Source organism: Pterocles gutturalis, unplaced genomic scaffold, assembly GCF_000699245.1.
Source record: "Pterocles gutturalis isolate BGI_N339 unplaced genomic scaffold, ASM69924v1 scaffold50122, whole genome shotgun sequence".
In the NCBI taxonomy this organism is placed as follows: Eukaryota; Metazoa; Chordata; class Aves; order Pterocliformes; family Pteroclidae; genus Pterocles; species Pterocles gutturalis.
The window spans coordinates 1-15,269 of NW_010109536.1; the positions used below are offsets into that span (position 1 = coordinate 1).

Sequence of the window (15,269 nt, forward strand, 5' to 3'; positions counted from 1 at the left end):
AGCGCCGGGGCCTCGGGAAGGGAATTGCGAGGGAGTATTGCCCTTGGCTGGGAGAGAGCTCGCCCGGGCGGGAATCGTTATCAGGTGAGAGGAGTTGGGGCATGCACCTTGCCTTCTGGTGTCTCAGGATTTTCCCGATTGCTTGAGCTTGTAAATATGCTGGTAGCGAGGTTCCCTGAGGATACTGCCTCGGAGCTGCAAGGGGGAGACTGACAGTACAGGTGAAACAGGCGATCCTTTCGGTTCCCCTGGGTTTCCCAAACCTAAGCCTTGATGCAAGGATGGCCGAGTGACACCTGAAGCAGCTTCTGCGAAGTGCTGCGTACAGCTTTATGTTAAAGGAAGCTAGCATTGATTTGAGGTTATTTTAATGTTTTGGATTGTAGAGCTGTATTAGTGCAGAAGCTGTTAGGTGCACTTAGCTCAGTCCTGTTGGAGGAGGGCCAACTGGAAGTATGGTTGCAGTCAAAAGGCAAACAGTTGTTTCGGCAAGAAGTTTCATTAAAATATTTACATAACTTCATAAACTGTGTACAGTTTTGCTTAATGTCTTATTACATAAACACTGTGGTGTTTTTATGGCTTTGGTTTTGTAACCATTTTATCTCTGATTTAGCATGATATGTATGAATTGGAAATGGATATGTTTAGATTTCCAATAAATTACTCCCAAAATATGCAGTGCAAGGTAAACTACTACTTTGTTTTAGTAGGAGAAAGCGTATTTTGTAAGTCTCTTCCTTTAAAAATAACTTAATTGACTTTTGTCAGGTGTGTGTGCACCTGTAATGCAAAGTTTTTAATGGTAATCAGAAGACAAATATTTCGTTTTGTAGAGTGAGGCATCCTAAATATCTCCATTAAAGCAAGCTTTGTAGGTGGAAATAACATTCATTTCAAAAGCTTCTAACTGTTTCTGTATGTCTTGCAATCAGGCAGTGAAAATCTTGTTGTAATTCTTTTTTAAAAGACGCATATGGTAAAAATCAAAAACTTATAAAAACTGTAGCTGTTATACTTGAACGCTAAAGGACCTTTTTATTTTGGCATTGAACCCCAAGTTTTTTTTAAAGCCTTTTCGGTTGATAGGTTACTTATGCTAAATTTACACTTTAGTTGAAGTGGTCTTGCACTCTACTTTTCACACGGCTATCTTAAAACAGAAATGAAGTTGTAGCCAAATGTTTCTATAATCAGTTGTTTAAATTATCTTAAACCATTCGTAATTTTCTCTTCTTTTAAAATTTAGTGATTATCCTGTGAATATGTATATGAAATACTGTAATACAGCACAAATTTATGGTTTGAAGTTCATTGGGAAAATCACCTGTAGAACTCTGTTTTCTGGAGTGAGCGATGATCATATCCACCATAAAAGAATCATTGTTTGCATACTTTACTTAGGAATTTCTGGGTTCAGTCAGCTGAAATTTTTTTCTTTTTTTTAGTTAGTTTGGTCTTTAAAATTTGAAGTTTGTGTTTGCAGTGTTTTTGTATAATTCCAGTATCAAGAATGTGCAAAACCTAGTTACTCAAAGAGTATTTTGAAAGAGGGAAGAAACGAAAGTTTATGTACCTGACAGCATGGAGCTTTATACTGTGTACAGTGAGATCTGGAAGTATTCAGATTTCCAGATCTATAAATTACCTGTTATTAGAAAGTTGTGGGATGTTAACATTGTAATGGCTTTGTGCTTGTCTGCCCCTTCCCCCTTTTAAATAGTAATTAATTTCTGTAACCACTTCTAGGAGTCATCAGACCATGGATTCATGGTCTTAATTAACAGGAACCTAGGCGCAATTTATATATGATGTTGAGTGTAGTGACATCAACTTCTGGAGTTTCGTTATGAATTTAGAAGTACGGAGATTGAGGAAGGAAGATAAAGGGAACTGTGGTATAGTGTTTGGGTTTTTTTGTTGGTTTTGGGTTTTGATCTGCTAGAATTAAGAGTACTTTTATCAGTACAGATACATCAAAGCTAAAAGGTCATTCATAAACTGAAGTGTGGAGTTTAGTTTGTTTTGGTTATTGTATGTTTAGTATGTCTGCATGACTTAATTCTAAGTATAGCTACTCATGCTACCTTATTTCTTATGCCTTTTTAAATATGGAAGTTTTCCGGTCTTTTGGCTTTATATGTGGCCATTTAACCTCTTCCCCCCCCACTTTGTTTCTAGTTATCATTTTTAAATGCACAGATTGGGCTTTTCAGTGTGTAGTGGAAGTTTTCTTAGATTCTTGTATGCTGCTGTTATCAGTGAAGGCCTGATTAAGCCCATGATTTTACCTGTGGAGACAGTATGCTATTAATGATTGAGTTGGTAAACAATGTACAAATTAAATGAAACGGTTCACTGAGCTCTTTTGGCTTGACATGGGTCAAGTATGTAAAAAAGTTCCTTTATTGGCAAGAACATTTTAAAATAAAACCAAACAACTTAATCTGGTAAAGCACCGGAAGATGCAGATATGTAAGTGTAAGTGATCTTTTTCAGTAAAGCAGTTCACAGAGCAAAGACAGTCAAAGGAGCAGCAGAATGTTTTCTGGACACTAGAAGAACAGCTGTACTGTATTAGTCTGCGTGTCTGTTTAGGCTAACATCTTGTCTCGGGATTGGATGCTAGTTTATGCATAGGAAAAAGCATAAAAACAGTAGCCTTCATTAGGAAGTTGCTGCTCTTTGGTAGAAAAATATTTGGTTTTAGTGTATTTAATCAAATTAAAATGATGAATATCTTTTTGCAGAGAATCAGAATGACTAAAAAAAGGAAACATCAAGAAGATTTCCAGAAAGTAAAATTAAAAGTTGGGAAAAAAAAGCCTAAACTAGAGAATGCAACTGATACTACCTTCAAAACAAAGGCCATACAAATTCCTGAGCAACTTAAAGAAGATGGAGTGCTTCCTACGCAAAATAGAAAACTTAACATAAAGGTATACTGTAACCTTACATTCTGAAATTACAGAATATTGTTTGTCATTTATCTAGGTTTCCTGTGTTTACTAGAATTTAGGAAAAAAAAGATTTATTTAAAAACAAAACAAAACCTTAAAAAAACAGAGCAAAGTATCTGAATACAGCCTCTCTGTCCTTGATAATAAGCTGACCCATGAACTTAATGACTCAAATTGCTGGACCAGCATATAACCCAAGGGAAAGGTTTTCAGCAGTGCAAAAACTGAAGTTGCACAATGATTTAAGTATCTAGGTTTAACATTCAGTTTTTGAAAGTCTTAGATCATAACTTAAGGACAGGCTTTTAAAAAGTAGGGCTTATTTTTGGTTACCCCAACGTCAGTAGGGTTGTGCATAAATTTAAGACTGAGGATTATCTGATTACTTGGAGGACAAATCATGGTATCTTGTTTTTCCTGTCATTGAATTTTGATGATTTGTTCATTGTTAGGCTTCAAACTAATGTTATATATTTTTTTCTGAACATACTATGCTGCTATGAACTTTGCAAGAATAGACTCTGTGTTTTGAAGTGTTTAAGAACAATGTGCTGGAAATAGGTGAGGAAGTTGAAAGAGCTTAAAGTAATGATGATAGCAAGTATATATGTTTCTTTCCTTTTAGGATCTGCTTTCACAGATGCATCACTATAGTCCCGGGGTTAAGCATAATGCACTTCTTGGGCTCAAAGATCTCCTGTCTCAGTATCCATTTGTAATTGATGCGCACCTTTCGAATATAATAAGTGAGGTGGCAGCTGTGTTTACAGACAAAGATTCCGGTGTCAGAGGAGCAGCTGTTCACCTGCTGCAATTCTTGGCTTCAAAAATAAGAGCGGAACAGATTGCTCCTTTTTTTCCTTTGGTAAGTGCCCATCTCTCCAGTGCCATGACTCATATCAGTGAGGGAATTCAGGAAGATTCATTGAAAGTCTTGGACATTTTATTGGAAGCATACCCAGCTCTTCTCACAGACCGCAGCAGTATATTGTTAAAGAATTTTGTAGAGCTTATTTCTCACCAGCAACTGTCAAAAAGACTGAAAAGCAGAGAGAAACTTTCCTGGATGCTCTCTGTTAACCCAAATCGCAGAGTAACTTCTCAGCAGTGGAGGCTGAATGTACTTAATAGGCTCAAGAAGTTTCTCCAAGCAGTGGTAGATGGATCCAGTGAAAGAGAAGATGAAGGGCTTCAAGAACAAAAGGATAGCCCTCATTCTGTGAGGAACCCAATATGTATAAGTTGGAAGGTCCATGCAAATAATCAGCAACATATACCACTATTTGAAAATGGTGGCTTACGACCAAAGATCAACTCGTCATTTAGACTGAGGTGAGAAAACATTAACTAATTTGGGAATTAATGTCAACTGTATGATCACAATGTTAAACTGTGGTTTGTTGCTGTTGAAGACAACTATTTAATTTTTATTGTGGGGTTGTCCGTTAACTATATTTTAGGGCACTTAGTGTAATGTGCAGTCTTAGTGCAGTGGCTTGAAAATATGGAAATACTCGGCAGATAACCATGCTATGTGTATATCATGAACTTTCCCATTACCAAAGAAAAGCTTTATGCTATTCATCATAATTTTGTAATGCCAACTGTAGCATTTTTTTTGGAATGCAAACTGACGACTGCAGGTTGTTGCAGGATATCAAATAGACCTGGGGGCAAGCAGACAAATTTCTTTACATTAAATGTAAGCTTGTTTCTTACACTGTAATAATGAATTTTGCTGAAATTTTGTGCTTTTACTTTAAAGAGTCTACCATAAGTTTAGGAGTCTATTTTCTTTGAATATAGCTCATTTTAAAAAGGACAGTATGGTAACGTGTCTGGCTGTATGAAGTTCTGAGTTTTTGATTCTAGATATTAATCAATTTACTCTTTTGTGTCTTCACTATGGATAAAAGATGTCTTGTCTGAGACATGTTTGTGAATATTGAAGAAAACGTAGTGTGCTTCACAGAAAGGTTTTTAGTAGAACTTTGAATAGATGTGAACTGAAGTTAAGGAAAAAATAATTAACCATCTTTATTTCTGTTCCTCCTTTCTGATTCACCCACTCCTCAAACTAGAGGGGAACCTCCCACCCCACTTTATTCTTACATAGCTTTTAAACATTGACATCTCATGTATATGCATTGCTATAGATGTTACATATCTGTTGGTGGGAGACCTGGAATAACTTGAAAACTGGAAACTGTTTAGCCATTACATGGCACTTCTAATCCATAGATATCAAGGTGGTTTGAAGAGAAACCACAATCCTTGTTTTACTACTAGGGGAGACAGAATAAGGCGTATAAAGCAGTTACACCAAGTTCATCTAGGTTAGTGGCAAAAAAGGGTATAAAAGCCACTGCCTAATCCATTGCTACGTCCATCTCGTATCTTTGAATGAATGAAGTGCAGAAGAAGTGTTCTCTTTTAATACCACAGGTTTTGGCCTGAACTAGCAGGTATTTTCCATCTCTGTTGTGGAGACACAAATGACCATTCCATTCCCACTCTCCTAGGCTTCTTCTCAGTAGATAGCATACTACTTGTGGTTGGTACAGAAAATTTTTATTTAGCTAAGTAAAATGTGCGAGTTATTCTTATAGAAGTGGGAGTTCAGTCATGACCAACAATATCTGCTGCAGGTGAAACTTTAGTTGGAAACTAGACTAGTGAAGCCCACTTGAGGCAGGGGGAAGGGTTCAGTGCTGAGCACAAAACAGTCCTGTGGACTTCATCTCTGCAGTCAGAAGCATACAGTTGTGGACCACCGTATATCAGAGGATTCTCATGTTTTTCCCTGAATGATATGCAGTGTGTGATGTGCCTTGCCGTGTAACAGCTGAAGATGCATTGTATCCAAGGTCTAGGAAAATAAACTTTACATCTGGTGTCACCTGAATTGGATTCCACTTTTCCGAGGAGCTAGATTTTGGTGAAACATCATGATCCACTTGTGGTTATAAGTACTTTCAAAAAGGCTTTTGCAAGCATGAGGAGGAGCCAGAAGAATAGAAGGAAACATTGCTAGTATCCAAGGCGAGATTGGCAAAGCAAGCTGATGGGAGCTGAACAGAGAAGAATGGAAAGAGAAGGGGCATCTGCAGAAGGTACTAAAATGTTCTCATTTTATCACATTTGCGTGTATTTTTGGTATATTCATTTTGCACAAAGGACCAGTACAGCTTGTTCTGTTGGATATCCATGAAATTGTAAGAGTGGAAGTTACTGTGGTGGCTTTTATATTTGCCACTGAAATTTTTCTAGTAATCTGAAGATGTTTAATTCTGTCTCTTCCAGTCCCAAGTGTGGCCTTTTCTGGGCCTCTGCTGTGGCCATTACTGCAAGGACAGAAATTACTTCTAAAAAGAAGTGCAAGACATCTGTAATGCTCCTTGAGTGCTTCCAAAATCTCAATCAGTGTGTATGTTTTTGTTTAAAGATGCCAATGCACAAATAGTCAAGTCCTAACTATAGATAATGAGTTGACCATACCATAAGTAACTAATTGCAGTGTGCATGTATTGGTGGCTGCATCGTTAATACTGCAAGTAAGTTTCAGCTTTGTTCTCTAAAAAGTAGGCTTCCAAGCACCACTAATCATATGCTAAATTCTTAAAAGTTCCTTTATCTTTTTAATCTTACAAGTTCATTGGATAAGGGATGGCACCGTGGTGATAACCTGGTGATTACGGAAAGGGATTTTCAGAATCAGTTTGCAGTATTAATGTTTATTAAAAAGTATAGATTCTGAGCTTGGAATGCTGGGTGGATCAACAATGCAATCTTAAGGCTTTATTTTCTGTTGTGTGCTAGGTCTTCCTACTGTGTGGGAATTAAAGATTACAGTGAGTGAGGAGATTATTAGAATATATCCTCTGCTTTATATGCTGACTGTGCTGCTTTTTGCATCAAACTTATTTCAGGTGTGGAAAAATGGAAAGTCTTCACAACTTAAATGTGGTGATACCAAGGTGTGTGATCTTGTTTTGGAGTGAAAGCAGTGCTGAAGAGAAATGGTAGAGCTTCTGTTTCTGCTGAGAAAGGACAAAATGGAAACTGCAGAGAAAAGCAAAGACGAGTTGGGAGACCAAAATGGAAGACAAAGCATAGTGAATAAATATGTATAGAGTGTGACCTGTGCATCAGATAGAAATGGAAAATACAGTTCACTTGGCGCACTGAGTGTTTCTTCGCTGCAGTTGACAGTCCACACAAAAAAGGAGGACAGTAACCTGGCTTAGGTTCTGGCCTATGAAAACCTATTAACTTGCAATGACTTTTCCTATTTCAAGCAGCCGAAAGTTGTTTCCTTATTTTCTGTTTCTGTTACACTTCCTTCTGTTTGCTGAATTTCTTTTGTCTTCTTCTTACTGTCAAATGGCAGATATGTTACACTGTGTTCTTTGTTTGGTTCTGCTTCATAAAAATATTGGCATTTTAAAGAAAAATGACAGCTTGAGGGGTAAACAAGTATCTTGCAGCTCCCCTCAGTAGTATCTTGTATCAGTATAAAGGTAATATGCTTTGTAGTGTTTCTGAGAGCCTCCTTACCATTAAAAGAATAGCGATAACAGATACATGACAAAATTGACATAAAATCATTCCAGTGAATCTGTATTGCTAAGGATATTGCACTAATCAGGTGCATACTGGACAGATTACTGTAATACTTTGTCATCATCTGTTACTGGCAATCAGATTTTATTTACCCTTCTCGTTATTAACGTTGAATATTTGGAGGAGTCCTGAGAGATGGGGGATCTTTTACAGGGGTACATGAAAGCTGTGCTAAGTATTCTTGCCTACATGCTTTCGGCAGCTGGGTGGAGTATCCTTTTTGGCATGGATTATTCCTTCTTTTTCCATCCTTTGTTTCAGAAAAGTGCTGAAACTGTTGGTGGTGTGTGTTATACTTTTGTAGTAATCTTCAGGTGTGTTGCCAGCTTCTCAGGTTTCATGCAATGTTCACTGTTTAATGGGGAGGTTTTTTTGTGTTCCAGAAATAGATCGCTCAAATTCCAGAGCTCTGCTGTAATATCAGGTGTTATTTTCAGAGAAGTGATTAAAGACTACTACTTCAGAACTATTTCAGACAATTAATGACACTTCAGAATCTCAGCTGACTGTGTAGTCCTGTCATGGCATAGCAGATACAGGACAACCTAACTTTTTCAGTGAGGTTATGGTCTTGCTATCAACTGGTGTGTCCAGTGAGGCTTTAGAATTAATTGTGGTTATAACTGGGAGATGGGATTTGTCTGCTGTGTGTTTAGATGACGGAGAGTTAAAGTCTAAGTTGGAGCTATTCACCCTAAATTCTCTTTATAGTCTGAAAGAAACTGGTGTCTTCTGCATAGTCTGCGGGATAGAAGGGACATAGGGCAACAAAAAAGGGACAAATAAACCAAATTACATTGACTGCATATGTTGGTTTCTGCAGTTAATGCTAAGCTTTATAAAATTTTAAGATGTCTGATAGTTGTAATATGTACTAAAGATTAACATTTTTGTCTTATGACCAGTTATGTTTCTGCTTGTCCATTTTGTTTTGTGCCGGAGGTCTATGTTCTCTCTCCCATCTTGGCTTCATTGAAAAGATCCTGCTTTTGTCTCACACTTGCTTTTTTATTCCTTTGCAGATGTCTTCTCCCTGCTGCTTTTACAGATTGTTAATACCTGGGTTTGTTTTGGTTTAGTGATTTTCTTGAGATACCAACTTCAACCAGACACAATAAAATTTTCTATTATGTGCATATTATAGATGATTACAACATCATGAGAAATGTAGCTTCATAGAAGGTTATAACTAATTGGATAATTTGGAAATGACAGGATGACCAGGAAAATAAAATATTTGTAAACAGAACTTCTCTGCCTGTCTGTGGACAGAAAGCAAATAGTTTTTCAAATTCTGTTTTGGGTGTGTATGTAAAGAAAAACAACTTGGATAACATCACGGAAATAGAAAGGAGTTTAACAAGAAGTTTAGCGTACTGATTTTATGTATATTAGGAAGGTAGAATTATGATGGAAATTCCCTGCTGTGAGTTAGAAATCAAAGTCATAATGGAAGACAGTGTCAGAAACCATCAGTTGAAATTATTGTTGCCTTTTTTTTTTTTTTGTGCTCTTGTTATTTGGAAACCCTTTCAGAAGCTTCTGTATTGCTTAAAATTAGCAGAAGTTATTCAGGGGTTTCTTTCTTTAAAGAACCTTCTTTTTAAAATTGATACAGATTGCCTAAATTTGTCCGGGAGCAGGATTTGGTAATTTGTGTTGAAAATCCGTTTTGAAACACAAATGAAGTGTGTTACGAGGGGGGGGGAAAGTCATTGGTTTTCTTCCTTTCTGCAAGATGTTACTTTATTTTAAACTAGAACTCTTCAATTTTTGATAATTTTTGTTTAACTTCATTATGAGATAATTTTAATAATTTTACAGCTAGTTGTTCTCCAGAGCATTATAGTTAAAGATCAGGTGGGAACCAAAGTTATGTTTTTGCAGAATGATTTTTTTTTTTCCTGTTAATGTGAGCAACCATTATGTTTGTTATAGCTGGAGATGGTTATTACTTGTAATAAACATCATGCATTTGACAATACTTTGTAGTCAGTTTCATTATTTTGCTTCAAGAAGCTTAAAACTTAAAGCCTTTTTATTTTGTTGTGCTGAGTACAGTGAATTCTTATCTGTTGGTTCAAGGTGATATGATAATGGAAATCATATTTCTCCACTTAATAGACTTTACATATAACAATGGGGAAAGAAATACTGAAATCTAAGAAGTTATTAGAGAAGCACACAAACTTTCAGGGAGACTCAGGAGCAGGTTTGTTGTAGATGGTTTGAATTCCCTTTTTTCCTTACTGAAATGTCTAGCGCAAGAAAGGAAGCAAACATTTAATGTATTAAAAAAGTAATTTTTCCTGGTATTCAGAAAGCAGGAAAGTGATATTGCTCTAATCTGGTTTTAAAGGTGTGATTTTTTTTTTTTTTTTTTTTTTTTGCTTTTTGTCATTTAGGTCTCTGGCAAGTGTAATGGACAGTGCAGAAAAAGGCCTGTCCTCGGCTGAAAACTTAAAAGGTTTTATTGAGATAATAATTCCGTTACTGATTGAGTGCTGGATTGAAGCATCTCCTGCACAATCAGCTCCCATTCTTGGAAACCTTTTGGAGTCAGAATCTCAGCAGCTTATGCAGCAAGTGCTTAGTATAATACATTTATTGTGGAAACTCACAAAGCGACACGATGAAACATACAAAATGGTAAGGGAGAAGTTATCTGTGGCATATTAATGAGAGTTCATTTTGTTTTGATCAGAAGCTAGTGATTTGGTGATTGGAAGTAGTGGAAATATTTTATTAAGAGAGAAGTAGCCTAGGTTTTGAGTAGAATTTGAGTTTGGATTTTGTCAAGTCTCTTGAGCAGAGAATCTGTTGAACTGAGCAACAAGTTCACTGATAGTCTCCAGGAATCCTTCTTGACAGACTGCAGCACAAGAGCTTTTGAAACTGAAAGTGGTACTGGAGAAGAGGAGCATTTTGTCTCCCAGATAACCTCTAGAATATAAATTTGAAGAAAGCGTAGATGAGAAGTGTTTGTTTTTACACGTTGAAAAATTTTATATATTGGGGGGAAGGGTGGGGTTGGAAATGAACAAACCCTTAAGAAACACTTGGAAAGGCAGGGAATTATGGTGGTATAAGATTCTGTAAATGCTTGGTGCAACCTACATTGTATTGTGATTGATAGGATCACAAGACACATTAAATCAGAACATCAATTAGAATGTTGGAAAACATCCTTGAAGTTTTTTTCCCTAATTATTTTGTCTGTCTTTTACTTTGATAAATGAATTGCCATTTTTTTTTTTGTAACATTTGCTGCTCTTCCAAAGATTTTTGCAAGCTGGAAAAAGAACACTTTCCATTTTGTCTGTTGAGAGTAGTGGGAAGGAATGTCTTGTCAGCTCTTTGTTTTACCTGTGTGTAAGACTGTAGGTCCATTTGCTAAACAAAAATCTATGCACAGAATAATTATGGGAAATTATTTGTGGAATCATTCCATTAGACTGGAGTTATCCAACATACACAGTCTGAGGGATAAATTCAGTGTGTGTGAACAAAGCACAGTCCCACTTTCATCTTTTCTAGAAGGCCTCTTGGAAGCAGGCAGAAAGCAGGCTCTTGGCCAGGTAAATACCTGTGGCAGCCTGCTGCCCCTGACCTTTTTCTTTAGAGTACTGCAAACTGCTGCCTTTAGCCATAGGGTGCCTGCTTTTCACTCACGTGAAAGGAGTGTTCCTGTGGCAAGATGTAGCCCGTTAGGTACATGCCGTTGCAATATGATCTTAGAATGTTTTTGGGTAAAAAAAAATCTGATGTCCATATAACATTTTTTTTGAGCATACTGTGTTTTAGATAAGATAAACCGTTTATCCTATTTTGTCTTTATAGTCACCTTTATATATAATATGCATTCAAATGGCTCAGTTTGAAAAGGGAAGCTTTGCTTATTTAATAGCCCTTGGGCTTATGGACCAAAGTGGTTATTAGAGACACTTTGTAAAACTGGTCTGACGATGCTTAGTGGAAACCTATTAAGCTTTGAAATAGTTTAATGGTCATTCTCTGTTCTTAAGTACTTGAATATTAAAGAGATTATTCTGCCCGACCAATTTGATAGCAATGCAGGCTTTTTTTCTGATGAGTTCTGCTGGACAGCTAATGAAATGGTGACTGAGTGTCTGTTAACCCACAAAGTGAAATTATTTTTAAATATTGAAAAAAGCCTTTTTCTGTAAGCATGGCCTTTCTACTGGAAGATGTTTTGGCAGTGGGCTTTGAACTACAAGTACACTAATAATGGGGAAAGATGTGTGATAGTGTCGGAATACATTTAATGGAAACCTTGGGACAGAAGTAAATCAGGAGTTCACTGTGATTTTAAGTGCACTGATAAATTGATATAAAACCACTTTAAATTCACATCTGTAACTCAGTTTAATATTACATGGACTCACATTAATATGTGCTAAGAAAATATGCTGGTCTGGTTTGGATTAAATGTTGTCACTCAACCTTGATTTATATCATAATTTTACTCCCTTGTTTTGTGGACCTTGAGGTTCATGAACCAGACTTCGCATTTACATCTCAAAGTAAATATGTATGAAAACTTGCAAACAGAAACTGAAGTTCCTGTTTTTCATTGGTTCCAGTAATGGATTTTGGAAGATGATTGCATTTGTGTATTTTGCTTACTACCATATTTTCAGTCTATCGTCTGCTTTCCTTAACAGGAACTATGGCTTCGAATGAATTACCTTGTTGATTTCAAGCACCACTTCATGCGTCATTTTCCTTATTCTTTACAAGAAACAGTAAAGCACAAAAAGAAAGATTCGTGCAAAGGGTAAGAATAAAATCACTGTCATGTTCCAGCTTCTGATTTCATAAGATAAGCGAGACAATGTGAGTCAAGTGCTTTATCCAGTATTAAGTTTTTAATGTTGGAAAAGAAAACTTTTTATTGCATGTTCCTTGAAGATCTGTAGAGAAGTTTTTATAGGAAGGTAGCATTGCTTTGAATTGAGAAGATTTGGTTGTTCTTTGTGAAAGTATTGTATAGTAAGTCATCTGAATAGCCTCCAGTAGAAATTAAAATTCTGTCTTAGAGAAGTGAAAATATTTTATTGAATGCTTGATCTGGAATTTGCATGTTGCTAAATGGTGATTTGTGTTTGACTAGTTTAATAGTTCTGTACGTTTTCTTCAGTTGACTGATAAATTACATCAAAACATAGTTCAAACACATTTCTTCACCACATCTACTCTTCTATAGTTGTGTTACGGGACTGTATAGATACAGATAGGAGGGAAAATAGGACACTTTGTGCCTATATTGTGTGGCAAGGCAGTACTGGAGAAGGAAAAGCCAAACACGTGCTTTTTCACTATTGAGCTGTCAGAGTGGGTGCACCAATTTTGTTCAGGTACAGGCCAGCAGCAGGTTTTCTCCCCTCTCAGCTCCCGGATGTGAGACTATGTTAATACAAAGTCTGTTCTGGAGTCATTGCAGTCCATGTAAAACACTGGTGTATGTACAATGAATATCAGCTGGTGTGTGTCTTGGTTTCGAATGCTTCGAAACTGTGCCACTGAAGACTGAGCTGTAGTAGCAGAAGCAGCTCTTCTTATGCTAAGGGTCATCCGTGGTGCAGGTATACTTAAGGCTGAAATCCCGTTTGGTGTTTTGACTGTTGTATTTTTCCTTCCTGGAAGGAAGATCAGAGATACAGCGTAGCTCTTTGTTGAATGCTTTAATTTCCCCTAAGTCTTACCCATGAAGTTCATAAAGCCGAAAGGTGTTTTGCTTTTCCAGGTTTTGACCTGAACACCTTTCCTTGAAACTGAAAATCTCAGAAGTAGTAGCTAAGCAGTGCAACCATCTTTCTTGTCTTGTACATGACATCCTGACTAACCATACTTCTGTTGATCCTTCTTCACTCTGCAACTAAGTTTTGCCCCACTCTTGTAGTTTAAAATAAATATGTTGTTGGATACCTGCAGGAGAAATAATCTGTGAAACTCTTGTATTTTTAATTTGACTGTTACTTCAAAACTTCTGGAAACTTAGCTTCACACCATGAAAAAGTAGTTGCATTTGTTTTCATCACTTACCAATGCGTTGGGTTGAAGGCCTGCATTTGGAAACCTTGCATGGCATTTTGAGGCTTGCTTCCTTCTCCAGTTTGCAAAATGCTGCAGAAATTGACCACAGCACTGCTGATAGTGCTTAGTGTCTACATATTCTGAACACGGAAAAGTTATTAGCGCTTATGCCATGTGTAAGTGATGTCCATAGGTTGAGATTTATTTGCTCATATCGTAATGATTGGCTCTGAACTAAAGGATGGCTGCACTTACTGTAGTGCAGGTTAAAGTGCTTTTTGTTATTTTTTTTCCACAGCTCTGCTTTGTATTCTGAATGTAGGCATTCATATTGTGTAGCTTTCTGTGGATAAATGTTGTGGTGTTTTTTTTTCTTGTATTCTGTAGGTGACCAGTCAGCAAGTAGAGAAGTTCTAGCATTATACATCATTATACGTCAGCCTGCAGTACCATTGATTCTTTTGTTGGTGTCCCTTAATTTTGTCTTTCAAACCTCTGTAGGGCAACAGGGTGGTCCTGCAGAATGTTGCAATGGTGATAGATGTGTTTCTGATTCCACATGAGTTTGGAAAAAAGTACATAAATGGATTTCTCTATGCTGTTAATAGTCCTTTTTGTTATTGTGTGATAATGACAAAATCTGTGTGATTCCTCACAGAAGAAGAAATACAGGAGAGACTAAAATTTAGGATGAATTTTTTTAGCCGTCTTTTAGTGGTTTCAGTCACCTAAAAGTGCTGCTAGGCCAGAGTAAAAATGTCAAACAGGAGAAACCTGCCATAGAGACACAATTTAGAACTTTGGTTGTTGCTGCCACTACAGATATGAGAAATAGGCATTTTGGTGGCAGAACAAAAATTTTTGTGTACCTAAATGTCAAATGTGAGGACTCTTTTAAGACATGTGTTTGCTTTAAATCTTTAACACTTAAATTTTTTTTCTGCATAGCATTATTTCTACCAAAGTAGCATGTATTAAAAGGTACAAAATACTTTACTGAAATCTCTTTTCTTTTCTTCCCCCTCCCTTAGCAACAAGTGTTGTATGACATCCTCAAACAGTGTAGACCATCTTTTACTGAACTTAACCTTGTGTGATATAATGGTTTCACTAGCAAGCACTTCGACACTTCAGATGGATTCTGGTTGGCTGGACATGATAAGGAAATTTGTGACAGATACTCTTCAGGACGGCAGCAAGCTGAATAGCAAGCAGGTCAACAGGTTGCTTGGTGTGACTTGGAGACTAATGCAAATACAGCAAAACAAAGGTAAGAGAGGAGTAGTTTCTGAAAAACAAAATTATGCACTGACAAAAAGTGTGAGTTATTCTAGTTGTTACATTTTGTTGGTAGAGATAAATTGAATTTCAGGGTCACATCAATGCACATGGCATTGAAAACTGTTTGATTTTTAGGAATGCTGTTAGTTTCATATTATTGATATGCAAAGTATTAATACTTTTGTGTACCTGTTTTTAGTTTTAAGGTATTCTTATAAATGGGAAGATTTTTTTTTTCAATGAAGAAAACTTATTACTAAGATGTAGAGGGGCATGATACTTCAGTATTCCAATCCTGATTTAAAATTATTACCATAGCTAATAGGCTTCCTGGAGTAATGTCAGATG

General features: G+C 36.7%; 1 protein-coding gene across 1 annotated transcript; it reads left to right on the forward strand.

Moving 5' to 3' along the window:
* Window positions 1-2,752: 2,752 nt before the first annotated feature.
* On the forward strand, window positions 2,753-14,910 carry LOC104459219 (testis-expressed sequence 10 protein homolog; the record flags this gene model as incomplete). The annotated part of the gene is made up of 5 exons (XM_010073005.1): window positions 2,753-2,939; window positions 3,586-4,292; window positions 9,989-10,232; window positions 12,269-12,381; window positions 14,672-14,910. Coding segments are annotated over exons 1-5 (1,483 nt in total), but the record flags the coding sequence as incomplete, so codon positions are not given.
* Window positions 14,911-15,269: the final 359 nt, after the last annotated feature.